This window comes from Micropterus salmoides, unplaced genomic scaffold, assembly GCF_014851395.1.
Source record: "Micropterus salmoides isolate LMB-PRFRI ecotype aquatic unplaced genomic scaffold, ASM1485139v1 Ms_hic_scaffold_8, whole genome shotgun sequence".
Classification (NCBI taxonomy): Eukaryota; Metazoa; Chordata; class Actinopteri; order Centrarchiformes; family Centrarchidae; genus Micropterus; species Micropterus salmoides.
The window spans coordinates 7,202,950-7,230,338 of NW_024044570.1; the positions used below are offsets into that span (position 1 = coordinate 7,202,950).

The window sequence follows — 27,389 nt, forward strand, 5'->3', positions numbered from 1 at the left end:
CTCCGTTGTCGTATTTTGCGCTTCATAATGCGCCACACATTTTCAATGGGGGGGCCAGTCTAGTACTCGCACTCTTTTACCACGAAGCCACACTGTTGCAACATGTGTATAATGTGGCTTGGCATTGTCTTGCAAAAAACAATAAAGTTTATGAGTTTGAACATTAAAGATCTTTGTAGTGTATTACATTGAATATAGGTTGAAAGGGATTTGCAAATTAATGTATTCTGGTTTTATTTACGTTTTACACAACGTCCCAACTTTATTGGAATTGGGGTTGTAAATGTGTAAACAACTTAAATGGCTAATTTTGTCTGCTGTAATTTGCAGTTTTCTTGGAATCACTAATTCAGATGATAAATAATGATGATTTATCATTTAGATGGTGGATAGCAATAATTTCCCATCCTGATCTTGTATGCTTTGTCTGGATTATATCTGAAATGTTGTTTTTGACAAATGGACATGTTGTTTATCTCGTTTAAAGATTGGTTAACACTGAGCTGGAGAAGGAGAACACAGCACTGAAACAAAGTTTGAAGGAGTACAGTGAGCGATATGGAGAGACATCTTCTAAACTAGGTGAGACTTCCAAACACACACTTTAATAAATCAGATCAAAATCTGATTTATTTGGGTTTTCTAGTAATGCTGCTGTCATTTTTCTCAACATCAATAGTTTTTATTTTTATAAATCATATTTTAGTTTGAGAATGTCTAGCGTTTGTTCTCAAGTAAAAATAGAAATGCTTGCCAAGTACAGTCAGTTCAGCGTTGCTGTTAAGAGAAATAGAGCACATACATCTGATTGTAATCTGACACTTAGAGCCATGATTTTATATTTAACATCATAATGAGCTTTGTCTGTAATTGGGTCTCCATTTAATGTCTTTACACATTATGACGTCGTTTTAACTTAGCTAGACAAAACATCCTAACATATACATGATGTTAATTGTTATGAATAACAACAGTCATTTCCGTTGTGTCTCTTGTTGTATTCTTAGATCAAGGGAAGCTCAGACACCGTCTACAGGCAGCTGAAACAGAGAATACTAAACTTCAAGCTGAGCTTAAAAAGCTCAAGAAAGAACTGGAGAGCTTTGACCCGACCTTTTTTGAAGAGATTGAAGACTTAAAATATAACTATAATTTAGAGGTCAAGAAGAACATTCTGCTGGAGGAACAGCTGAAGAAGGTGTGTGATCAGTTTGGTGTAAAGGCTGAAAAGCCGATCAGCTAACTCAGGGTTACTTTTAATTCCGACTTAACCTACACCTGAATGTACTTCAGTGGTTGTTGGTCTTTAAACGTGGATATACTCAAACTTTTAAGGTGATTTTCAATTTAGATCTCTAGGGCTGGATCAGTCGGGCACCAAACGTTGACCAAAGAATGTCTAATCAGCAGAGACACAGACGTGGAATTTCAGGGCCAATAATTATAACCAATAAGTATCTGTTGGTGTGGACAATAGCTATATGGTAACAGATAATATTCATCCTACAAATGCAAACATGTAAAGAGGACAATAAATATGTATTTTTAGATTGAAAGGTTTATTTTTTCTAATACATAAATATTTACAGAGCCTTTACCTTCACCTTTAGACAATTTACCCGTTAAGAACTTTAGCTTCATGTGTTACATCAGAAATAGGTTTAAACTAAACATGTTTGTCGGTATTTTTCTAAATACATTTTGGTAATTGTACTAAAACTCTGGTATCGTATCAGCACTAGTATGTAATGTTTCCAAACGATGTCCAGCCCTAAATATCTCTGGATCACAAACAATTTCTACTTCTACTAAGTACTAAGATATTCAATATTGATATAGCAGCACTGACCACTCAAGAGTTTTTAGGTAATGCAGTTTGAAATCTTGCACTCACATTCCCTAAGCAATGTCACTGGAAATGGTAGGATAAAATATCCCCTTTTCAGAACAGCCTAAAAGTAAAGTTTACCTTTTAACAGTAAAGTGATGTAGCTCCTCCATTTTTTTCCCCACATGGCAGCTGGTTTTTTTTGGGTTGTTTATAGGTTGGACGCATATTTATTTCTTTATATTTGTACAGTTTTGACACATTGTGCTGAGGTAATTTTTTCAATAAAACAGCTTTTGTACTAATCAGACTGTTTTATAAAAAACTGTTCAATAAAAAAGGTGTACATACTCACATACATTTATTCTTCACTTAGCAATAGAAGAGCTGTAACATACAGTATATTAATGGAACATTTTTACAACACAAGTTGTCGGTCACTCATATCTACACTAAAGCTGTACACATTTCTGCAAGGCAAATGTAAAACTGTCTTCAGGTTTTAGGACACTCCCCTGTACTCAACTGGAATTACTGGTGAAAATATCTAACAGCTATCGCCACAGTGGGAAGGTTTGATATTCTCCGACTGGGTCTACAACTCAAACTGGATGTCCTGAAGTCGGCTGAAACAGCGTCCATTTAGTCTGGAGAAGGATGTGAACAAGTCCTTGCTGTTGTATTCATCAACCATCCCATCAACATGAATGACCACCGACCTGTCACCAAGGCAGGTTTCCTCATCTGGCCACCTCAGTCCCAGGTGATGACGATGAACCTGCCGACACAACAGCCACTCAACAGCTCATGGCCTTCATTGGTATTACAGCTAATTAAAAACAGTTCAATATATTTTTAAAATCAAAATAATCAACTTTTTCTGAATTTTGGAATAAATATAAAACATCCTCACTAATTCTATTTTTATTTAATCAGTTGTAAATTTCTCTCCCAAATAAAGGGAAAAGGACATACTATGAATATGGTCAGTTTGGGAAGATCTTCAAAAAGAAACTGAAGTCACCTGATCAGCACTGCGGACACAGTTACGTTTTCCTACCTTAATGAGCGTGCCGTCGTTGCAGTGCCAGACGATGCCCTCAACTCGACCCTCTGGACTCTCCTGGAACCAGGAGCACAGCTGCTGGAAGTCCACTGGTGGAGGGTTTCTGATTTGAACACTCCCGTGTGACACCAGGCAGTGGACAGGCTGCTTCTTACTCCCCAATCCTGTTAGGACATTAAAACTGTGTTACAAATAAACTATATTTTATGTTTTCTCTAAAATGTCCTGATAAGGTTAAAATGTCTCCATTAAACCTTAAGGCAGGTAAACTCCAGATTGACTCAAAAGGTACCCTGTAGAGTTTTTGACCACTAGTACAGCTGCACCAGGAAGCACATACACACAAGTAGGCGTAGCAATACATGTTTCTTTACGATTCTTCCACACTATTCTGTTATTCTGTAACTTAGAAACAGAAATGTAGCAATGTGCCAACAAACTCTGTGAAATCAGTCTCAAATATTCTTCACAAATCTGTCACAATCTGTGTTAGTGAGCATTTCTCCTTTGCCTAGATCCATCCACCTCACAGGTGTGGCATATCAAGATGCTGATCAGACAGCATGGGTATTGCACAGGTGTGCCTTAGGCCGACCACAATAAAAGGCCACTTGAAAATGTTTCGAGCACAACCTACCCAAGGCACCGCAATAATAACAATGTGGTTTTAAAATGGACAAACACAAAAAACTACCGTCCCTACACAAAGGAAAATGCAGTAACACATTACCATAAGGGTTTCCGTTGACGTTTGTTCCAATGAGCTCCAACGTTTGCTCCAGGAGGGCGGTCAATGGGACTGCTGCAATTTCTAGCATGCCTTCGTCGTCAGCGCTAGGCCTGAGAACAAGAGCTCCCCCGACTTCATAATCCACCACAGAAGAGTGCCAGCAGTACTGTTTGTTGTCCTTCTCCACAGGAACCCAGCCTGAATATTCACAAGAACCAAATCACTGTTTTGCAGGCAGCATCATCCACAATACAGAAATATTCCTGGTTGCTGTCCTTAATGGAATCTAGAAATTATTTAATTAATTATTTTGCCAATGATAATTTTATACTAAACTCAATATAGGTTTATGTTGTGATTTGTTGTAATTTTACTGTTCATACATTTCATTTTCTGTATCCCCTTATACTGTTCTGGGCTGCAGGATGAGGTGAATGTGTTTTATGACCAATTACATCCTGTATTCTTACAACATAACAGTCACTTTAGAATAATCCATAGTTTAACTTATGGGGCCTGCAATAGAAAATTTGCAGCACAGTTTTGTGAAATTATTTAAAATAGTATCTTTATTTTACTTGAGGAGTAATGGTTAAACTTCAGCACCTGGAATGTGTCCGTGCTCATCAGGCACTGGATGGCCATTGTGGTGTTTGACTCTGTGGGCTGGGATCCACGTCTCTGGCACCCTCTTAAAATCTTCCTCTACATTCCATGTGAATCCTGAAATAGAGGAATAAAACTAGCCCAGCCTTCCTGGAGAAATAAAGCAAGTGTTCCACACGTAATGCACAAAAGCACAGGAGAAGAAAAGTGGCACAACCCTATTAAAGATTTAAACTTTTATGACACATTTTACCCACATTCTTCATTACATGTACTGAACTAAAGCTTAAATACCTTTACAGCTCTTTTGAGAATGCTGATACTTTTTGAACCTCTTCTCTGCCTGTTTATTGGGTTTCCTGTCGAGCCTAGCCCAGAGGTAAGGCTGCCCTACAGAATAAAGATAAATCATCATACAGTTTAATCAACCCCACTGCAAGAAAGTGAACAAGATAAACAACGAAGGTGACTTGTAGGAGAAAGATTATTATTAGATTTTAAAAAGTGCTAGTAATTCAATTTACAACATACAATATGAAGCAGAAAAAGCAACAAATCTGACATTATTAACTTTTATTACTAACTTTCTGTATTTTTACATGGTAAAACGTTCAGCAGGCTGCACCTCCAGCTCCTTGCTCACGCAGGCTTGTATTGTAGTTGTAATTCTGAGAAATACTCACCTTCATAAACTGTAACATAACAGCAAGTGCCATCTAGTTTTTCTGTGGTGAGTGCACAATCAATGTTCGCCTCCAGAGCAACAGGGTTCACGTTTTCAGTGGCAACAACGTGAAATTGCTGAAGAGAGACACAGATGTTTTAACTACTTAAGTTCAAAGAAAACAACTGAAAAGCAACATTAGAATTGTTATTCCTATAGCTAGCCTACCCATTCATCTTAACATTAGTGTCATATGGGTAAAAATAATTTAAAAGGGCACAATTATGCAGATAATTTACAAATAAATCATTGAGATATTATACATCATCTGATTTTAATGTCCTTATCAATAACATTCAGTAAAATAGCTTTAATGGCCAGATTACTTATATATCAAGCAGGAGAGAAGATATTTTATTTTTCTGACAGTAAATAATGGCATTATTACATGAGACAGGTCCAGTACTGTACATTTTAGTAGCTAAAAAGTTGTGTATTCACTTATTCTTTTCTTTGAATAGTCAATCAAAACAATCCTGAACAAATATGATATTCTAAACGTCAATTATGAAGCAAAATGACAAATATAAGCCGCTTCCAGCTTCTCAAATGTGTGGATTTATAATTATATTATTCTTTTATGATTATAAATGTAGTACCATCTACACTACCGTTCAAATAGCAACAGAGGAGGGCGGATTCATGGCAAATACATGCTTCACTGATGACCAGAGAAAAATGCTTCAACCATCAGCAAGTGCGTCCAAACATTAGCGCCACGTCTACTAGGATAAAAAAAATTAAAAAAAAGACGTGTTGGTTCTTTGGTCAACCTACTCGCTGTTTATCCATGCTGGCAGCAGCAGCAGCCCTTCGTACTGTTTATAAATCCATAGCTGCTGTGTTTGCAGCTGCGCTCACCTGACGGTCTCGTTTTCTGGACTGTTCTTCCTTCACCTCCGTCAGAAAAACACACGGTATCTTCTGCTGAACTGACCCCAAACGTCGCATGGTTGTGTATTTTATGTAACAGCCACTCGAAGCCCGCTGGTCACGTTTGTCTTTATCACTGAGCAGAGCTAATGGATGTCATGTCGGCGTTTTAGGAGCTAGCGGGATGCAGACGAGCGGGATGTGAGTGGTTGTCACGTGAGGAGCTGCTACTTCTTCTTTTTACGGTTGTCAAACAATGAAATGGCTCATTAGCGACACTATGCTGTGTGGATGGGGTTCGAGTAAACCGCAGGAAAACAGGCATTTAATGACACATAATGTTTAATCTCTTGTTAAAATTGAAATTAATACAATATTATGGTAGATTATTGACTTGATTCTATTTGTAGAATGATTTATTTTGGACAATTGCAGCATGCTTAAATGTTCACAATGTTGCTCTCTCTCTCTCTCTAGGCTCATTCGCACACACAAACATACAAAATTAATAATTGCTTCTTTCCACTCTACCGAGACAGTAAGCTTGTGTATTTGCACATGTACAAACTCAAGAACAATAAACCAATCAAGGCAGTTATAAAGTAAACTGACCTCTAGTCTGAAATAGGCATTTATCTAAAACATTTACTGACATTTATCAGGCAACACTGTTGCAGCAATTAATTCAATCCACTTCACAAAAAGGTTCACAGAAATATCATAAAGCTACTCTGAAGAGTTTGTTTTGATGTCTGGATTCACACACAGTATGATATTACTGGAGTATTTTATGTCTAATTCTTCTTCATCTTCATCTTCTTCATCGAGATTGTACATGTCCATCTCACTGTCGGTGTGCTTCCACATCTCTGTCTCTGTGTTGTCCTTCATCCGCCTGTGAGACCAAAGGGTGGAAATATTCCTTTTCCAAAAATGAGAAGAAAGAAACTAATTAGAAACACAGATTACTAAAAGCATATTAACGTCAGTACAAACATATGATCTAAGGTCATTTCCCTCTCTGGTATCAGTTCATTCCATTACACATGGAAAGAAATGAAGCTGATTAAAAGTTAGTGGGGGGGGGGGGGGCAGACAATGCTTTAAGAAATGCAGGACATCTGACAACGTGACTCACAGTTTGTAATACCACACAACACCTGCTGCTGTCAGGAGGAGAAGGATGATGCCAAGAATGATGAGTGTTGTAGGTACATCTGGGAAGTAAACAGAGATTTTATGATTGAATACCACAAACTCTATTTAATTCTGTCACAACCTGTTACCGTGATGATTGGTAGTTGGCCATAGTATTTCTATTACCCACAATCTATCTTGATCCACCTATCATAAAACCTTGTTAAGACACTTGGTATTTGTTGTTTTGTTTTGTGTTTTACATTAATTGTTAATGGTCTAATTCTGAGATAAGTATTTTAATGATTCTAAAAGTTTGCACTTGTTGTGGTGTTTTTCTTCCCCCTAGTAACCAAAATCTGATTATTGAAACTTTATTTTAATTCTGATAAAAATACAAACTTTATTCTGGCAATAAAATGTTTATTCACGAGTTGTAAACTGAACCCTGGTTTCTGGAATTTAAGGGAAAATGATCAATCCATTCATCCCCAACACTTTCAAATCCACTGCAGTGTTTTAGTATCAAACTATTTACTGTGTAGTTGCAGGAGTTCCAACTTCTATTTCACAAATTTTGTACAATATCACAGGTTACAGTGTTATAATCAATTCTGATTTTGATACACATAAAAACTCCCTTATGTGTGACTCATATTGACCTCTACTGGTCACTAGTAAGATCTGCAACATAATTTACAGGTGTCCATCCCTCCCTTCTCAACCCCTTGAATTCCACTGCCATACAAAATCAGATTTTCACAACAAAAAGGGGTTAGACAATTTTACCTCTTCTTAGAAATAGCGAATGTCACAGAACCACCAAAAAATGTATGTGAATCAACAAATGAAAGAAGACGTACCTCCTGGAGAAGGTTTTGCGGGGCTCACCAGGTGTGGCGTCACTGACTCTGAGGAAACAGAGAAGTCAGAGGGATGCGCAGAAGTAGAACTGGCAAAGCTCCCCACAGTGGGTTTTGAGGTGATATGGTGAGAAAGATAAGTAGGAATATGGGTGGAGAAAGGTTTAAGAGTGGAGGAGGTGGAGGAAACCCTGGTGGAATGTGTTGTCTTGACCAGAAGAGTAAAAGCTGAAGTAAAAGATGTCCGCTCAGGGGCTTTTGTTGTTATTGGCTTCCTTGAAGGTGGAGAACTGGTTGTTTTTGGCTTCCTTGAAGGTGGAGAACTGGTTGTTGATCTGAGCACAGGTGAGGAAGGTGTTGGGGTCTGCGTCAGTGCTGTCAGTGTGGTGGGGAACTTGGAGCTTTGTGGACCTGCTGTTGATTTGTTTAGACTTTCTTCAAAATCTGCAAGTGGTGAGGCGAAAAAAAGTTTACATTTAAGCCAGCTGATGCTCAGAATACACTTCTGTTGATTATCAACATTACTAGTTAAGGTGAATGCTAATTCAGGTTTAGTAAATGAGAAATTAATAATGCAGATTTTTATATTTAAAAATGTTTTAGCAGTTCACATTGCACATTGTTGAGTGTATGTGGGAGTGCAGAAATTTAACAGTACCTGATGCATTGAAGCAGAATACACCAAACTTTTTATCTGCACTTGCATACCATTTCACCACCCCAGTTTTACCCTGTCCACAGGTACTGGCAGATGTAAGTCGTGGGACAACTGCGATCTGTTCAGCTGTCCAGCCATATCTGTTAAAATAGTAAATGAAGTGCAGATAATTAAAATATGAAGCTTGGTTTGAGAAAATTAGCATCTGTGTGAACTATTATTTTACAGGTCTTGGTGTGAAAAACATTACATACAATCTGATAAAATCGCCTCAAGTGACATCACTTGATTGGTTGGCGCTGAAGACTACAAGACCAAGTAACCAGACCTCTGCAGGCTAGGCTTGCAGCTTGAGGCTACATTAGCCTCTGCTATTATTGATGATATTTCTGGTTCTGCTGCGTTGCTTTTGATACTTTATTTTAAAAAAACTGTCAATCATGAGCCTGATAATGTTATAGCAGGGCAATAATAAATTGGCTGAGCACTCTTTCAAGAGAATTGTCAATTCTTCTCTGTGAATCTGCAACCCTTCTGTGTTTAGGAGTGGGAGAGAACAGCATGTTCAGACTGAAATATGTACGTAATTGAGTGACAAATATTCACTGTATGTACAGACAGCATTTATTTCTATGAGCTGCACTTGCAGTTCAGAAAACTAGGCTTGGTTAGCCGGGCCTGATTCAGTTAAATAACTACGCAGGTTACTTATCAAGCTTTAGGTGTATGATCATAATGTTGACAACAAATCCCTGGTGTTTTTAATTCTGGAATTTCCCATTTAATTTAAAATCCTACTTTTTATACATATTTTCTGTTTTGTTTCTTGTTTCTAATTCAATATCAGCGGGTACTGGTGGCCCTGACTGGTGGCACTTGGTTCAATAATATTTAACATGTATAATTGATTGATATTAAAGTGTGGAATTTTGTAACCATAAATCTTCAACACTGCATATTAGTCAATACTTCAACAGTCAGCCTACTTGCACATCTCCAATCCACGCTGTACTGCTCGCTCCATCTGGGCTATGGTCGCCATGGTGATGTTCAGTGAAAGGCAGGCAGCTCTGCCCTCAGTGAAGTTAAAGGTGTAATCTCCTCCTTCAGTAAGTATGAAGACTCCAGCAGCTCTGCTACTTTGAGGGACTGCTGTCATTTTGTAAAAATACACACATTTAAAAAGCATTCAGAAACATCAGCATGTCTGTAAGCTTATCACGCATTCTGGACTAAGTATGAAAGGTTTCTTTATGTGTAAATTTAAGTATCATGATTATTTTCAAAGCACCATATTTGTGTTAATTGTGTCATTTCATAGTTAGATCACTTCAACCTAAAGTGATACTGTACTATAAAGTAAACAGTCCTTTTCCACATTTAACTCATGATACTGTTTGATGATCTTACATTGTTTGATTCATTCTTGATACTTTTATCTGACTGTGGTCACACAATTAACTTGAAACACATGACAAGCAACCAAGAAGAGTTTCACCTTAAAAGGTCATGCATGAAAGAAAAGAAAAACAAAACAAATTTAATGTTATACATTCATGCATTCAAAATGCATGAAAATAAACAATCACCATAAAACACATAAATGTTCCAGTATTTGGTCTAATTGTGGTGCTCCACCTATATCAGAAACAAACAGCTTACCTTCATTTTGATTGGAGTTGGAGGCCAACAAAATGCTGCAAAAAATAAAAGTAAGTTTTGAGTAAAAAAACAAAATCTTGCCATGTTTTTTATAAAACATATATAACTGGAGTGGTTGAAGGTGAAAAACCAAATAAAGTGAATGCAAGGGGAAAAGCCTCAGAACAAATGTCATGTGAATGGGACGAGGAAACAGGAAGCAGAGGTCAAGTCTGCGTGATGACCCTTTATGTGATAACAAACAGGACTTGACAATTAAACTAACTCCGTGTTTTGATTTGTTGTTTTGTTTATCAAATTAAAGATATATGACAAACATAGCATGTTCAATGCTAAACTTGTTAAAAACTTGTTAAAAAGGATTTCCAGGAAACATTAAAGCAGGATGACAGAAAGCATGAGGTTTAACTGGTGTTCTGGCAGAAATAAATAATAAGAGATAATCCTCTTGGCGTGATTAAAGGGCAGATCAGTCATGTGGGCTCGTTGCTTCATGCTCCTTTATCAAAATGGTGCCTTCTCAGTTAAATACGGATGAAGCAATATTCTAGAAAATGTGTTAAAGGTTTTCAGTGGTTTGGAGTTTTTCTGCTTTGCCAGCATGTATCTTCCAGAGATATGTTTGTTCTGACAGGCTGGTCGGAAAGGGAACTTCCTCCACATTGTGCTTTTTTTTTACCTTTACTCTTCTTCTATATCATTGCCAGCTCTCATGTTCTCTGATTAATTGTGGTATTCTTCTATAATGTTTCTGCTGCACCACATTGCCCTCTGGCCTTCAGCAAGGGATGTCCAACAATAGTGTTACAGGAACAATTTTGTCTTGTTAACCAGCTGTGCCACTTAAGGCCTATGTATCTATTTATTTTTAACTGGGTTTATCCTAAAATACATTTAGTTATTTCTTCGTGTGTTCCGTTAGCAAAAACCTGAGAATGTAAATTACAGTAAAGAGTGCAAACAATATGTCATGCTTAGCTAAAGTTACAAATGTGTGTTCCCTGTATCACTGACCAGGCAGGACGAGCAAGCTTAGATAATCGACATTTTGGAAAATATGCTTAATCACTTTCTTGCCCAAAGATAGATAAGATCAATACAACTGGCAAATCTGGTGGTTAAATATGAAGCCACTGCCAGCAAAAAGTTAGCTTAGCTTAGCTTAGCGTAAAGACTGGAAACAGATAGCCTAGCTCTCTCCAAAGGAAACTATAGATCCACTTACCAGCACCTCTAAAACTCATAAATTCACATGTCACATCTCATTTGTTTAATCTATAGGGTTGAGGCACTGTATAAAAGGGCTCTATAAATACTTTACAATTAAATTATTCACATGTTGATGGACTGTGGCGTATAATAAGCAATGTTAACAGCTGCACCGATGGCAACGTTTTGATGCTTCATGCAGAACATCATTACTCCCAGATCAAACATCACCATTCTCAGCTCAGTTAATGCTTATATTTTCATTATATTCCAGGAATTCAAACCAGACACGTGCTGACAGCGAGGATGTTTTCATGCAGAAGGTGAGACAGTTCAACTTGTCCTACTTTCATGACTCAGTGAATATGGTGTCAATAATGGAGCTTACTGTCTGTTTCAGGCTGCAGCACGGATGACTCGGACTGGGCTGTATGGGATACAACGGCGTAACACAGATAGGAGCAGGAGGAGAAGCTAATTGGTCACACTTCCCTGGTCAGGAAGAGTGTAGAGAAAAGCATAATTCAGTGATAAAAGTGTGACAATTTCCTTCACGCAGTATCATTACAGAAAGTCGTCCTCAGGGACAAGAGGAGTTTGTAATTGAAACAGTTTTTCTGAGGTCACTGATCCAAAGCCAACACAGATATTTCCTTTCAGACTGGTTTGTCAAATAATATACTTACTCCTAATAAGTAATATTTTATACCATTTATACTCCTACATGTCTTTTTTTACTCTTAGTCATAACAATGTTTTGAAGAAATATTAATGAAGTTTATTCTTACTGTTGATCTAATTCCATCACTAACCGTTATCTACCCATGGAGAAATGGTGTCTAGGAATGCCTAAAAGCTACTCAATCCATCAGTCTTGGTCTTGCAAGAAACCAGTGCAGGAAATGGTCCTCTATGTCAAAGTGAAACAACTAAATAATTACATCTTTGGCTTTCTTCAAATAACGAAGCGGTAATTGTCAATTTCCCTTACACATTGCCAAAAGAAGTGCCAGTGAGAACACTTTTCTCATTAAAACACAACAGACCTCCTGCTTTTCTTTGCATTTTCTGGAGTCTCAGTACCCACTAGCCCTGCCTCGGCCCTCTTGGTCCCCTCTGCTCCGTCTACCCGAGAAGGCCTGAAGATCTGCTATGAGGTCTGAACCCTTTTTGGGTTCATGTGCTCATCAGCGTTGAGTGGTAGTATGACTAAAAGTGTGAGGATTTGAATTGTATTTCACACTTTAAAAGATAAAAGATGCCCTTATACCAAAAACACAAAGACTGTATGCCTCTGCCCCATGCAGGTTTGCCCTATTATGTTACCTTGTGAATAATGAATGATGCTCGGTTGGTGATAGTATCCACCCAAGGAACTCAACATGAAACTGAGAACTTCATTTACACCACATGCTTCCATTGTGAACACAAACTGGGAGCCCTGTCTGCTCTCAGAGCCTCATTACAATTGTGGTGAAATAATATTTTAACAAAACTGCACTGATCTGGCTTTGAAAATGTCCCTCAGAGCCAAATCCCACACAGACCTGCAGACGGCTAGGACGTCCCTGTTAGACGACAGCCTGTACAAGTCTTTCTCCATGAGCAGCAGTAACGTTAACAGAGGCAGCCGGTTCGGGAACGGGACAGTGGAAGAGGTCAAAGGTCTCACCAGACCGTCCGTGAGACCTGTACGGGTGGTCAGGCCAGTCAGCGCCATCAGCTCCAATGGCTCCTTCCTCCAGATCAACCATCTGCAAGGAGAGCTAGTCAGAAAGAGGAAGGTAAGTGTTGGATCAAGCATCCTCAGAATTCTGTTTAACTAATGATCTTTAGGAAAAATATTGATTCCCAATTATTACAATATATTACAATACTCTATCCCTTAGCAATACTAGGTGAATACCAAATATTCAATTCCACAGGCCCAGTAGAAGTTCAGTATTGAATGTTATGATCCCATAGACAAAAAAGAAGGAACTAAAGTCATACTGTTAAGTCTGACAATTAAAAGGGAAACATTATACAGTACAAAAGCCTAACTCTATCTGTTTTGAATGAAAAACTTAAATAAAGGAAATATGTGAGTGTTACGTCCTAAGGTCACACAAACAGATGTTGATTATGTATTCCGCTATTTGTCCGCACTGTAACACACTGCAGATGGGATATACAGGAGCCACAAGGAGGGCTGAAATGGCAGACATAAACGTGCATTAAAAATGTTTTAATTATATACACAAGCCTATGATTATTGGAAAAAAAGTGTGTTATTATATATAAAATATTGTACTATAGATTATATTATTTCTATATATAAATATATTATTATAGCAAACGAATAGTGGCTAGAGAATTGTGGTTTTGTGTTCATCAAACTTGAATGAACTATGAAATCACCCTTCAGTCCTCCCTCCAAATCCACTCCCTGAAAACACATTTCAATCATATCACATCATCTTCATTATCAGCAGAAAGCATTTGTGCCAAAAGTCAATGGCGTTTACCTTTTGATAGAGGAGACGAATGTCTATAATGCGGAAATCAGTCTGTCAGGAGCACCCGGTTTTTTAAGGGACCGTGAAATGGCACTCTTATTGGTTTAATTAATGTTGCACCCAAAAGACACCTATGAATACTTAAGAGACTAAGTAAATGCAACCCCTTTGCACCTTGTGCTTTACTTTGCACCAAGATTATGTGCTGTTTAACCACCAAAAGAAGAGTTGGACACGCCCTGAATGCAATTGCCCCATGCTCTTTAGATTGTTTAAATAGGGTCCTAAATATTCACTAAAAGATAAAATTACCAAAAATAAATAAAAATTTATTATTTGCTGTGATAAGTGTGAAAAAATGTCCATTGAAGGTCAGGATTAGGAATTTCTAACTGGCACCAGTCAGTCTCCTTAAGTCAGTACTTTTCAGTGTCACAAACCAAAGCACTGTGCATCCAGAGAAGTCGTCCTTTATGTCTTTAGCCTCATTAACAAAAGGTCAACCTGAGTTTTTTGGTTAATTGTGTGTAATCAGTCATTTTATGAGCTCGTGTCCTTCCACACCACATGTCACTGATGATGTAAACGTTCCTCAGGAATGCGAGGATCTGAGAAAAGAAAACAAGTACTTATCAAATGAGATCCATATGGAGAGGATCACAATGCGCACAGAGAATGAGCTGACCATGAGGAACCTCAGGAATCTGAACCAGGAGCTGCAGGTTCAGGTCAAAGAGGTACACTCAAACACTGGACATAGTTTTAAACAGTGCATCACTCAAGAGATAAGAGAGAATAACGGCATGTCTCATGTGAGCACTGGTGAAAAGAGCGTACAGGTCTTCATAAAACACCCGCACATCATTTTAGGAAAGAATTAATTCGGGCAATCGTCCCCTTTAAAACACTGTCCTCCAATAAAAACACAGTTAGACTTGACTGGCGTCGTATTGCAGTACAACATAGTAGTTCTGTATTGATCATAAAGATGGAGGTAATTGTGTAATTAATGTAAACAAATGAAGCTATTCCCATGGCAGCTGTCTCCACTTATTTTGTGTCTGCCCTCACTAGACAAACAGCTATATGTTATAAATGTGTAGCTCAAGCTGAGATAACCTGATGAACCCAATATGACATCATCCAGGGTTATTTTCTTAGACTTGACAAAGCTTCTCCACAGCCACAGAAAGCATACAACTGTTTTCACAGGCTGAGCAGTGGGCTACGTGACTAGCAAACTGACTTTGTGTAAGAAGTGTGAAGAAGAAGGAGACAGCATTTGAGTTATATCAAGATATACATTTTTGCATTATTTAGTCTTATAGGATAGTGGTGATCTTTCATAAATGTATATAGGAGTTTCTTGTAGTACCATTAACCTATGTGTATCCATTCACGCCTCATAGCAGCTCACTGCTGACCCTCATTCTGAATCTGAGTGGTTGGAGTCGTATTGCATCTAGAAACAAAGGCAGGCCTCTACTGTTTCCTGAGCAAGTCACTACAGAACACACACCCACCTCTCTCTCTGACCCCCCATCAGCTCAAACAGAAGCTGTATCAGAGCCAGCAGAGAGCAACGTTGTGCTCACGAGCTGCAAGTGTGGCGGAGGAGTCCAGAGGAGATGCAGAGAAGAGCAGGGCACTAGCTGAAGCTCGGGCCCTTGGGTGTCAGAGGGACAAAGAGGTGGCAGAGGCAGACAGGAGCCGTCTGAGTGAAGAACTACAGCAGCTTAAAAAAGAAGTACAAACACACACACACACACACACAGTTTGACACAGATATTGTCAGCTCACCGATAAACAACTTGTTAGAGCTGCAGAGATAATTAAAGGCAACATAGCAACTATAGCACAACATGTAATGTATACGTTCATTGGTGACTCCATCGGGGTGGGGTGTTGCACTCAATGTAACTTCATCTCAAATTTAAGATGTTTTTTGTTGACCAGCAACTGACACAGTAGTTGTAGAACAGAGGCAATCTGGGATTAAGTGCCAATTTAGCTACTGCAAGGAAAGCATGTGTGAAAATACCTACAGCACTGAAAATTAAAGTTTAAAAATCAGTAGACTATATTATTAATAAAAATGTGATGCAAAGTATTTTTATGTCTTACTCTAAAAATGTATTAGAATGAATTCTGGTGAAATTATCAATTATACTATAAATGTGTTGAAACAAGCTACATTATATCTAACAGTGAATATGGGTAAGAAAGTTGGAAAGTACTGAGAGACATACTAACGCACAGTAGATTTTGGTCTTTACATGAGATTTGTAGACTAGAAGACAAATATGGAATAATGCCAGCCTTATCCTTCCAAAACAAATGAGTTGACAATACAATGTTCAAACAACAGAGACATAGAACACACACAGGGCATAATGGGTAATTATGCAGATTCCTAAAGCTAAAATGTCTTTTAAGGCAGGACTCAAAGGTTTCAGTTGTGGGGACCCTCATAATAATAAGATGGAGACTGTTAACAATGCCTTAAAAACATACAAAAGATAAATAAAAATCGATTCTACGCCACACTTCAAGCCAGTTAGGTGATGACAAGACAGGGGTGGTCTCTCTTTTTGGTGCCAGTGGAAATCCCATATCTTTCTCCAGATCATCGGGTAAGAGGAAGGGCTAAAAAGAGTACTGAAATAATTTATGGTACATCATCATTTCCATAATTATGTGTTGATGAACAGATCAATAAACTGCAGATGACATCTCTTTAACCAGAATGGATGTGGAATATTTTTAGCACAGTTTTCCGATAGAGTTCCCTCTTTCCGTTTCCAGCATCAATATCCCTGCCAGGGCATAAACAGGATATGATATTATCAGTGGACTGAATCGATTCAATTATGACCTGTGACATCCATTAGGCATCTGTCTTTTCTTCTGTAGCACACTGATATGCAGGTTTTACTAGCGCAAACAGAGAAGAGTTATTTTTGAAACGAAGCTGAAGCTGGATCGGGTGTCTGGAGAGAAACAGGCCCTGCTGCAAGAGAACAGGAGCGTGGAGGGAGACAGAGATGACCTCCGACAAAAGCTGAGACAGATAACAGAGGAAAATGTCCTAATTAAAGAGAGGTGGGTATATTTCATTGGCACCTTGAATGTGTACCAAGTCAATTTTGGGACATTAGAATTTTATATAAACATAGAACATTAATTTGTCCTGGAACAAGAGACGATATCTGATGCCCACTAACTTAGATGTTACAGATGAACCTTGTTTCTCTTAAAACTAAAGATGGTTAAAAGGCATTAAAAAGGTCAAGGTGAGAAGACACTAAAACATAAATTATTTCTTTGCAGAGTAAGACAAGACAAAAAAGATTTGATTGAACATCTACTTGATATGTTGTTCAAAATCAACTGTCAGTCAAACTGTTGGTCAAAAAGGTCTTTGAGGTATTTCAAAGCCTGGCCTAATGTCAAATATTAGATAACTAGATTATATTGCTTTATGTTGAATCTGCATTAACTTATTATTGGTCAGAAAAATATTTAATAGTACATGCTGACAGATTAACAGCCAAAGACATAAAATTGGCTTATCAAGTTGTTATGGCTAGGTTGCTATGACATGTGTGTTAGATGCGTAACAATGATATGAAATATGACTACACTTCAGAGAGTAAAGATGAGTTTTTATAAGGAAAACTAAAGAGGACCATGGATAAGCCCTGATGTACACCAAACTTCAGTTGGGCTTGCTATTCGCAACAGCAATGTATCTACCTGAGGAAAAAAGAGGCAAGGGCCACTTAGAAATATTCAGTGTTAAAGTGTCCAAATAAGAATGGAGTAAGTCAGTTATAATAATAAACAATAATAAAACTTAGTGTGTGTAGCACTTTTTTACAGGGTTGTTAAGTACTTTTGCATTAAAGCAACACCAGGATACATTAATCAGTGGCATCTGCTTGAATTCATTGAAAACCTGTAAATGCTGTGTGTATTTACTTTTCATAACCTGAGGTGATGGGTCAAGTTTTTTAAGACTAATCAGGCTTCAGTCAGAACAATGTGAACTGTTGAGGAATTGCTCATAGACTATAGGGCCAAAGGTGCTAAATACTTCTTTAAGAGGGGAAGTTGAAACAACGTCAAGGGCGCCAGAGGAGGGATATTTTAGATTCACAGTGTCACAACCTATACAGCAAGGCTGAATGTAAAACCTGATTGTAGCCCCTCATCAACAAAGATTACAGTGGGGATGTACTTCACCTATAGGAAGCAATAAATCAACACATAAAAGCAAACTATGTAACTGTATAACAAATCACCATAAAAAAGAAATCGCCTTAACCAGATGAGATTTTAGTCTAAGTGATTTCTTATGTTTGAAGTCTTTCAGACAATTTGGTTAAAATTCATCTTGGACCACCGTTGTGGACTGCATCATACATCAACTGTAAAAGCACATGAGCTCTATTTAACCTCTAATTTTTCAATAACCAGAAATGACTGATCATCTCTTGCTGGGTGTACAGCTGGGAGCATAATTTGTAACATTAGAAGAACATCAGATCAGACGAATAGTCTAATACATCTAATCTAAACAATGTTTGCCACAAACGCACGAGCATCAAAGCAGATAACGCTGCTAAAAATGGGCAAGAGGAAGATCATGAACATCAAAAGTTTCGATCTGCAGTAAGTTATATTTGGCTCTACTGGCATCTTCCTGCCAAAAGTCAATGTTGATTTATTGTTAAATATGTAAGTTACATAAATTAGGTAACATTTGAACTTTTTCTTTGCTTTCTGAAACCTAATAAAGTAGTTATGTTGCCTAAAAGTAACCAATGTGAACCTCGCTAGTGACAACATGTTCGAGTTGTTCAAGGTGTCACGTGAAATTTGTATCACATATATATTCTGTTCTGTGACATTCTGTTCTCACCTGCATGCAAAATTAGATTCATCTGATTTACATTATGCTCAATTTTGTTGCCACTTTGTAAACATAACTGAAAATCAGCTGTAATAAAAAAATATTTCTGCTTGAATGATGAAGGCATCCCTGAGATCATTCATCGTGTTTCTTTGCAACACGACCTTTAACAAAACAAATCTTTGAGCATAATCAAAGGCCGACCTGGGGTGTATGAGATCAGCTGAGATATAATGTTTGGGCAGACCTGGTTAGGAGGGGTAGCAAAATTCTTGCATTGTTACATACTAGGCACTGTATCTGGGAAAGCTGAAGACCACTGAGAGCTTGATTGGGGATGGGGGAGCTGAGAGGAAAGCCGTGGAGATGAGGGAAGTGAAGAAGAAAAATGAATAAGAATTCAAAGGAGGCGGCGGAAGATAAGAAAACAGTAGAGACAAAGATGGATGCCAGAGAGGAGAAGGGTTGTTTGATTCTAAGATGAGATTCACAAGACATATGATGGCTTTTAAAAGGCTGCACAAAGTTCTTCATCTTCCTTTGGACATGAGCATAGGTGGTCTCTGTGCAGTGTCAGTGAACTTGGGTGATTTTTCAAAGGACAACTGGGGGAAATTCTTAAATCCAGATGTGCTTAGTTAGCATGGATTTATCTAAACACTCTACATGACTGGGTAACACAGGTACACAAAAGAGGGTTAAATTTCCATCTTAATTATCTTATCGCTTTGTTTCGCTGCATAATAAGATGTCCAAGCCCATGTGGGGCTGGGAACCGCGATTACAAGGCAAAATGTCTCTGCAGTCCGACTGCAAAAAAAACAAAAGAAGATATTTTGGGATTTCATTTCAGTCTTGTGTTCACAGTGAGATGAATTTGAGGCGCAGGGCGATAGCATCGGAGGAGGAAAGCAAAAAGGCAAATCAGGCTCAGCGGGAGGCCGAGGCCGAGAGGCGTCTGGCTGAGAAGGAGAGGCAGGAGAGAACAGCCGAGTGTCTCAGCTGGAGGGAGAAGCACCAGGACTTATCCAACAAGTTCAGAGCTCAGGAGGACCTGAAGGCCCTGAGGCAGAACAAAGCAGTAAGAAAGCACTGTGATATGAATTGTAGTCAAGATTCTTGAAAATATTTCTGATGGGCTTCACTGTCATTACACAATGACACTGATACACAATGATACATCAGCAAATAGTTAAAAAAGTTAAATATCATATTATAACATCATATTGCAATGCATCATCTGGTTAATACATTTCAAAAATACATCTTCTGTGTTTTCCAACAGTGTCAAGCCAACATCAAGAGTTATTTCCTCTGCATGACAGAAAGCGACCAGAGGGTTAAAATTCTCAAAAACCAAGATGGCAACCCAAGAAACTTCACAGTGAGATGACTAATAACATATAATGCCGCAGAAAAAAAAATAGAACTGCATAGATTTTTATGTTAATTGATCAGTGAATATGTATGACAACTGTTCATTATTTCATTTGATTTCGTTCAGGAGGGAGACCCCGTGTTCATCTCCACTCCTGAGTCCAGTCCTGACGAGCCTGAACGGAGTTCATCCAGGTAACGCTTTAACCACCAGCAACTTTTACTAATCATGTTGTCAGGTGGAAACCTTGTATCTCCAAAATGACAACTTTTCATGAGCCTAGAAAAATGTCCTTGTTTTAGTTGGATGGCAATTCATGGAAGAGAATTTAAGCATTCAAATTATTCAGTACATGAAACCCCACAGAGTGGAAGAACTTACATTTTCTAATAAATCTTTTCTAAGGACCATGTTGAGGGTCTCTGCCCCACAAATGGGGAGGGATCTGGGTCCGAGTCACTTTGATGAGCTGCACGCCTTCGGAGGAGAGCGACCTGACTCTGCCCCTCTACGCAGAAGCAGAAAGGTGGTCGAATACTTCTGGATCCCTACAGACCAGGAATAGACAGCAATTAAAAGGTGAAACCTGCTTTGCTTGGTCATGACAGCAGGTGGAGGAGACTTTTCGCAGGTCTTGAGTATTAGTTATAGGAAACGATTTTGTTGGGCGAAAAGCTGAGATGACATAACAGACTCCCTCCAAACATGCCAGCTTGCAATCTGTCATCACATGTGAAAGTGTATAACTGAGTGTGAAGCATTTTGATGTAGGAATGTGTCAAGAAAATCAGTGTAAATAAAAGTGAGAAATAATTTTGGTGCTCATGTACTGGACTTTATTGATATTAAAGCAACAGAGGTGCACGATAATTTCGAATACCTTGCAATATGATCCAAATCTATTGCCTTGTACATAAACATGGCTTGTGAGCACAATTCATAGGTAAAAGTCGATGTTTCTTATTCATTTAATGTTACTTATTTTAGTGAGGCGAGGGGGGGAGGGGTTCAATCACAACCTATCTTCAGGGTTTGCTTATATTTTGTCAATTTAAGAAAAGCATTACAAATTCATTTGTATCATTTTCATTGTTGAGCAATCAAAATTAAACAGGCCACATTCACAGTGTCATTCCAAATTCTGGGCGAGCCGAAACCCCGAAACCCCACCTTTTAACGGGTACATTTCTCAAGAAGGATGCGGCGCGTCATGTTAATAAAAAGCCTTTTCTGTTCTTAAACATTAATACTTGTAAACCATGTGAAGCTTCATTGGAAGAGACTGCTTTGATAAATTTATTGTGCAATTAGGCTAAGATTAAATCCAATACTTGCATGTGCTTGGGATCTAGGTTCTTCTTAGTAGATTCCATTATCCCAGCACAAAAAAAATAACCAAAGCCCATCTAACTAAGAGGTAGAAACACAGGCAACTTTGAAACGTTACAGCGGCACACCAATGATTGCAACTTTTTAAAAATATTGTAACATTTGGAGGATTATGAGTATTGCAACCACTCATGTAATAAAAGTCAACAAAGAGGGAAATCTAACAAAAGAGGGTTAACAATCACAAAAAAAAAAAGATTGGCTTTTAGGTAGACTAAACCATTTAATGTTTTGCCAGCTTATGATTCAATCTGACTTCAGTGGACTCTCTTGCTCTCCACACTTTCTCAAAAAAAGACTGAATGTCACATATTGTCTTGTTCTTTCACTATATGGATCTATCTGCAGCCTGTTTGGTGATTTCTTTTAATCCCCTCTATTTTTAAGGATCACATGAGTGTGATGGAAGGAAATCCAGGCTGGACCACAAGGCAAAGGGTGATCACACCTGCTTTTGGATCACAAAGCAGGTCACCGACAAGAGATTTTGTTAATAGTCTCATGCTTTTTACTAGAGAAGACCACCACTAATTTAGTTATTTAGGTGGAACTCCTATACTTTCTTAAATAAAGCAGTTTCCTATTGGGGAAGGTTCAAATCAGTAAAAATTTAAATGAAAGACATGCTTACAGTGAAAAAAAAGTTACAAACTTAATACAGTAAGAGCAAAAAGAAAACACCACATGTTTGAGACACTCCAGAATTCATGTAGCTGATCAGGACACAGATCCAAAATCAAACATCCATTAGGCAACAGATCAAAATGATGCTTCTCAGCCTATCTCCACTGTACCAGTGGTAACACATGATTCCCTACAGGTACAAGCTTTCAGTTTACATTTGCAAGACAGAAGCAGCTGACTGCCACATGGTAGTGGTTAAATTAAGCATGGAGTTTTAATAAAGGAAAAGTGACTGTAATAAGATAAGGTCAATCTTCTACACCATGATGCTTCTGCTTGGTTTCTCAATCTGCGTCGTCCTCCGACTCCTCCTCCTCCGCTGTCTCCAGCCAGGTGAGCCACTGGTTGACCTGACAGAGCGAAAACAAAGTGAATCTTAAATTTGTACAAGATTTTTGTAATTTTTCCAGTCACACACACACACACTAATTAGCATGGCTTGAGAGCAATCCCAGCACTGCAAAAACCCATACTGTACCTGGAATAAAGCTTTTCCTTTTCCAGGGAATTCTTGGGTAATATCTTCTTTCCATGCGAGGAAGGCTTCTTCTTCAATGATCTCCATGTCGTAGAAGTTGACAAAGTAGCGCAGCAGCATGCCTTGGTGGACAGAAATTTTAAAAGAGCATTAATGAATATTTCCACTAAAAAACAAGCAAATTTGTTCTACTAGCAATGTACTTCCAAAATCACTTTTTTCGCCAGGTGCTGCTGTACAATTTTCAATGACAAAACCATTTACCATTACTATATAACAAGACACAACTTGGGCTACGTTCACACTGCAGGCCTTAATGCTCAATTCCCCAGATCCGATTTTTGTTTGACCGTTATTATATTATTACTTGTTATTATATTATGTGGCCCATATCAGACTCCAGTGTGAACGGTCTGCAGCCTGAAAGTGACCCACATGTGCAGAAGAATAACACGAGGTCACACGCAGCACGCTGTTGTATAGAAGTAAATAGAGCCACAGAGGTTAGCTCCTACTTACTTACCCCCCTAAATTTCATGGGAGACTCCCGTATTTCACCGTCATCTCACGGGTCACATTTCTCCCGAATTATGACAAGTGTTCAGTAGCATGAGAGCTCGCGGTCCGGTGGATTTCAGGTGTAAGAAAGGAAATTTGTGGGCAGATGATAGCGAGGTAAAGAAGAAAGAGAGCCGCCTGTTTAATACTAGCTTTTGTGGAGCTTTTTCCTTCACCGAGGCTCAGTCTTCGGCAGAAATGTGACAACAGCTGCTCTAGACTCGCGTCAAAGTCACATCAATTCCAACCTGAGTGCCCAGACTCAGGTCACATTTAAAAAGATCCGATCTGTATCGGATTTGGACCACATATGGAAGTGGCCGAATTCCGAAGTGGAAAAGATCAGATTCCATGTGACTTTGTCTGTTCACACTGTCATAAAAAGATCAGATCTGAGATGTGGGCAAAAAAAACAAAACAAACACGAAATTGGGTCACTTTGGCCTGCAGTCTGAACGTAGCCATACTACTTGACAAAAAATGACAAAATGATTAACTGGCAGGAAATGTTGCTGCTGTCACTGCTCTCTGGTGAACAAACAATGTAATGGAGATATTATTTCTAAACTTTCTCAAACTTATTTGGGTACTTTAGTACTGAAAAGTCTTTTGACTTTTTGGATGACACATACTTTCATATTTGCAATAAGTTAACATCTATATCAATGTAGCTCTAGTAGACTGTCAAACATGTGGGGGAACTGTACCTTTAGGGAACCCGCTGGCGTTACAGTGCACCTGCAGGGCGTAGAGGGCGCTGACCTGCAGCTCCGTATGGTCATGCAGGAACTTCTGCATGACGGGCTTGAAGGCCAGCAACAGATGTTTCTCCTGCTCCAGCTGCTCTTTGGAGGGGGCCGCCAGCTGCTCATCACCCTCCGTCATGCACAGCTCCTGGGAGATGTATTGGAGGAAACTGGGGAAAAAAATTTGGTTTTTAAAAAACAGTTTATTACAGTCAGATCATTTCCAATATGTGGTCCTCCATTTCTTTGAATTTATACACCTTAGCAGTAAATAAAACACCTCATGTTTGAGTACAAACGCCCACAACTGCCTAATCTTAGAGCTGCTATGTCAGAAAATTAGCAACTATTTTGATAATTGATTAATCTTAATTCATTTCCCAAGCAAAGACTATAAACATCTGGTGGTTTCAGTGACTCCAGTGTTTATTTCATTGCTTTTCTCCATGTAAAATCATTGTCAACTGATTACATTTAAGTTGATATTTAAAATAATGTATATTTTTCCACTCCTCACATTTTACATACCAAACAACAAATTGATAATAAAAAATATATGGTTATTAAAGCCCTAAGCAGTGGAAATGCAAACGATGGCAATCACACTAGAGGTGTCATGCACTGTTTAAGCTTCAGTGTTCTTTATTATAAAGTGCTGTATATTTACCTGGTCATGAGGATGTTGACAAAGCCTTTATCGGTGTGAAGCTTGGGAGAGATGTTGTCCTTAATCCACTTGTAGATGGACTGTGGAGAGGGGTCTGCCTTTATTTGCTTCAGCAGCTCCTTCTCCAGCTTCAGCAGAGGGAACAAGAAGCTCAGGCCCTTCCCCTCCAGGATCTCCAGCATGCGGTCCTTGTTTTGATCGATCTCTGCCGAGAAGAACAAATCACTTATCAGAGGGGGGTCGCAATGGACAAAGCCTGTTGCAGTAGGATGCATCAGGGGTAGAGGAGTGGGGATTTTTAAACGTTTGTCAAGATTTTATCAGTTGGATGATGGGAGTAGTTTATGCATGTAGCAACTTCAATGGCTATGTGAACAACAGGCACAGGAGAGAGGACCAAAGTACCTGGAAGCATCTTCTGCATGTTGACCTTGCTCTGCTGGAAGAGGTCAGTAAGCCACTCACGGTCCTTCAGCTTGGCCGTCTGTTGCAGGCAGAGCAGGAAGAGGGGAAAGTGGGTGCCGTTCTCCAGGGGGTGAGCCAGCTCTGCCACGCTCACCAGCTCTGCTATGATGGCCCGAGCCGCAAACTGGGCCAGGTAGGACTTCACCAGGGGCACGTCCAGCTCGATCTTAGGGCACTGGTCCAGGACATTGAGGAAAGCCTGCACACATGGAGGGAAATGCCAGAGCGTGAATGATGCCGCAGCCCTCTTCTTGGCTCATCAATTAAGTGGTCAGATGGTTTTGCTTCCTCCCCTTCTAAGCAAATCCCTAAAATTATTGCGGTGGATTTAATAGATGCAATCATTTCTAGTAGAGACCACAAACTGCTACTGTAACCAAGTATCTTTATGTCTTTGTAATTGATCAATTTCAATTTCTGAACGATGACTGTTTGTGTGTCCGTCTACTATGAAAGTGAGAAACAATGAATGTTGGATGTGTGTACCTGCATGAAGTTCTCTCCAGTAATGAGGCCCTCAGTGCGGAGTGTGTGGATCAGAGTGCTGGCGTGCTCCTTGTCCTCATCAGGACGGTCCAGGGAACACACGACGATCTTACTCAGCATCTCTGGCAGGAAGTGCTTGGGAGCCCTCATCTCTCGCACACCGCTCACAGCCTCAGTCAGGTTCTTACTGTTCAAGTATTCAGTCATAATCGCCTCCTGAAGTGAAGATTTAAGCGCATAGAAATGAACTGTGGTCAGTTTGATAAACAAATATGAAACACGCAAACTGATTCCTGCTGTCAGCGGCTGTGACTACTCAGATATGAAGGCTATAAGTGTTTTAGTTAGCAGAACATTAATCTGCAGGGAGATGCTTGCATTGGTCGTGAACCAATCGTAACCCACAAGTGCTATTTTTTAAAGATAAGCTGCCAACCGAGACACACAGCACCTTAGAAATGGGGAACAGTCTGGTGCTGTTAGGAATGCATTAATACAACCTATTGCCACAACCTGTTTCTAACTTATTCTCCTCCTTTCTGCATTCCTTGCTGGTTTTCTTGTGCCCAGTCAAATGTGTAGAGCAATATACCATTACTTATATCCTGCAGCAGTTCTAGACTGAACACTGTGGAAGATGCGCAATTTTTGTTCTGCCTACCGTCATTTTAAGCAGTTCTTCCCTAGCAGGAGGTGGTTTCTTGTTTGTCTTCTGAGGTTTCTCTTGGATGGGCGGAGGGTTGGTCTTCAGGCCAAGCTGTGGAGGCTGAGGGAAAGGGTCATGTCATTATTACACTGAAATAGTTCGACCAAGAAACCATAACATTGTATGATGATTGACTTTGGCAAGGCCCTCATCTTTACATTATCTTTAAAACATTTCTGTATTCTTAAATTGTGCTCTACTGCCCATCTATGATTATGTTAGTTAAACTAAGCTAGAGGCAAAATGTGATTAAGAGTGTGTCTCTCACCTGTCCCAGAGGTGGGGTTTGAGTGCGGGGGGGCTGGGCACTGGGAGGCATCATGGTGGGGATCTGTGGCTGGAGCTTGGGTACCTGGTTCTTGTTGAGGAGGAATGACTGAGCAGGTCTGAGGCTGATCTGTACGTCCATAAAGCGTCATGAACATGGAGAATACAATACATTAGTCATGGCAAGTCTTTAAAATATTAAAAACAAAATCTGAATTTGCCTAATCCATGCCCTCATCTCTCATAATCGCAGTCAGCGGACCAGCAACCAGTTTGAAGAAAAGAGGAGAAGAGTGGAGGAAGGACAGGAAAGATGGAGATTAAAGACAGAGTAAAAGGTAGAAGCAAGACTGGTAGCAGGTTGTATTCCTCAGAATAACGCGTCTTTTTATAATCACTGGGCATGTAGACTTCAACACTTGCAGGTAGGCCTTCACAATCCAGCCAACAATCCTAATCATCATCCTGTACCTTGTGCAGTTTCTTATCTGCAAAGGTTTTGCCTCGGTACAGAATGGGGCCTGATTGTTTTCACTTTAATACAAAGTAAAAACTGCTATGATGTTTTTGAGCAAATCCTGCAACCTAGCTACAACTACTTCTAGTTACCTCATCTGCATTGAGCTGTCCTTTCTGCTGAATCGTGGAGGCATTCCTTGGACTGGACCTGCTGCTGGGCCATATGGTTTCTGGTTCTGGTTGAGGAAATGCTGGTTCTGAACCTGTCGAAAGTCACGTGGGCATAGAGGATCACCTTTTTTTAAAGCCGTAACCTCCGGATTTGTAAAGAAAGATC

At 39.2% G+C, this 27,389-nt stretch overlaps 6 protein-coding genes and 1 non-coding gene across 10 annotated transcripts in view; 3 read left to right on the top strand and 4 right to left on the bottom strand.

Annotated features, from left to right (window-relative positions):
- cep290 (centrosomal protein 290) overlaps positions 1–2,136 on the top strand; it is a 41,389-nt gene extending 39,253 nt beyond the window's left edge. The window contains 2 exon segments of the mRNA XM_038705917.1: positions 488–582; positions 1,008–2,136. Coding sequence (XP_038561845.1) covers positions 488–582; positions 1,008–1,243 — 331 coding nt within the window. The 3' untranslated portion in view covers positions 1,244–2,136.
- Positions 2,137–2,172: 36 nt separating this feature from the next.
- Positions 2,173–6,027, bottom strand: cunh12orf29 (chromosome unknown C12orf29 homolog). Of its 4 annotated transcripts, none has more exons than XM_038705910.1 (7): positions 5,816–6,027; positions 4,914–5,031; positions 4,525–4,620; positions 4,231–4,347; positions 3,625–3,822; positions 2,889–3,058; positions 2,173–2,606 (listed from the first exon to the last, which is right to left on the bottom strand). In XM_038705910.1, the coding sequence occupies exons 1-7, from the start codon at positions 5,903–5,905 to the stop codon at positions 2,424–2,426; spliced, it is 972 nt and encodes a 323-aa protein (XP_038561838.1). In that variant the 5' UTR covers positions 5,906–6,027; the 3' UTR covers positions 2,173–2,423. The 4 variants fall into 4 exon arrangements, with proteins under 4 accessions (XP_038561838.1, XP_038561840.1, XP_038561839.1 ...); XM_038705912.1 differs by having other exon boundaries at positions 4,525–4,615; positions 5,816–6,008; XM_038705911.1 differs by having other exon boundaries at positions 5,732–5,819.
- Positions 6,028–6,151: 124 nt separating this feature from the next.
- Positions 6,152–10,311, bottom strand: lyve1b (lymphatic vessel endothelial hyaluronic receptor 1b). The gene is made up of 6 exons (XM_038705909.1): positions 10,148–10,311; positions 9,472–9,637; positions 8,486–8,625; positions 7,828–8,271; positions 6,966–7,044; positions 6,152–6,749 (listed from the first exon to the last, which is right to left on the bottom strand). The coding sequence occupies exons 1-6, from the start codon at positions 10,245–10,247 to the stop codon at positions 6,554–6,556; spliced, it is 1,125 nt and encodes a 374-aa protein (XP_038561837.1). The 5' UTR covers positions 10,248–10,311; the 3' UTR covers positions 6,152–6,553.
- Positions 8,110–16,841, top strand: LOC119893631. The gene is made up of 6 exons (XM_038705915.1): positions 8,110–8,172; positions 11,631–11,679; positions 11,757–13,140; positions 14,451–14,591; positions 15,401–15,601; positions 16,768–16,841. The coding sequence occupies exons 3-6, from the start codon at positions 12,874–12,876 to the stop codon at positions 16,816–16,818; spliced, it is 660 nt and encodes a 219-aa protein (XP_038561843.1). The 5' UTR covers positions 8,110–8,172; positions 11,631–11,679; positions 11,757–12,873; the 3' UTR covers positions 16,819–16,841.
- On the top strand, positions 16,819–20,720 carry LOC119893632. The gene is made up of 5 exons (XM_038705916.1): positions 16,819–16,956; positions 19,637–19,850; positions 20,055–20,153; positions 20,274–20,341; positions 20,553–20,720. Exons 2-5 carry the CDS (start codon positions 19,641–19,643, stop codon positions 20,710–20,712), a joined length of 537 nt encoding a protein of 178 aa, XP_038561844.1. The 5' UTR covers positions 16,819–16,956; positions 19,637–19,640; the 3' UTR covers positions 20,713–20,720.
- Positions 20,721–20,960: 240 nt separating this feature from the next.
- On the bottom strand, positions 20,961–27,336 carry eif4g2b (eukaryotic translation initiation factor 4, gamma 2b). The gene is given in 10 exon segments (XM_038705908.1): positions 20,961–22,570; positions 22,699–22,820; positions 23,964–24,172; positions 24,670–24,874; positions 25,075–25,333; positions 25,621–25,836; positions 26,282–26,386; positions 26,595–26,723; positions 27,203–27,228; positions 27,231–27,336. Coding segments are annotated over 10 exon segments (1,353 nt in total). The 5' UTR covers positions 27,247–27,336; the 3' UTR covers positions 20,961–22,504.
- LOC119894486 lies at positions 26,822–26,998 on the bottom strand. Its single transcript, XR_005442947.1, has one exon. It is a non-coding gene; the product is annotated as a small nucleolar RNA SNORD97 (small nucleolar RNA).
- Positions 27,337–27,389: the final 53 nt, after the last annotated feature.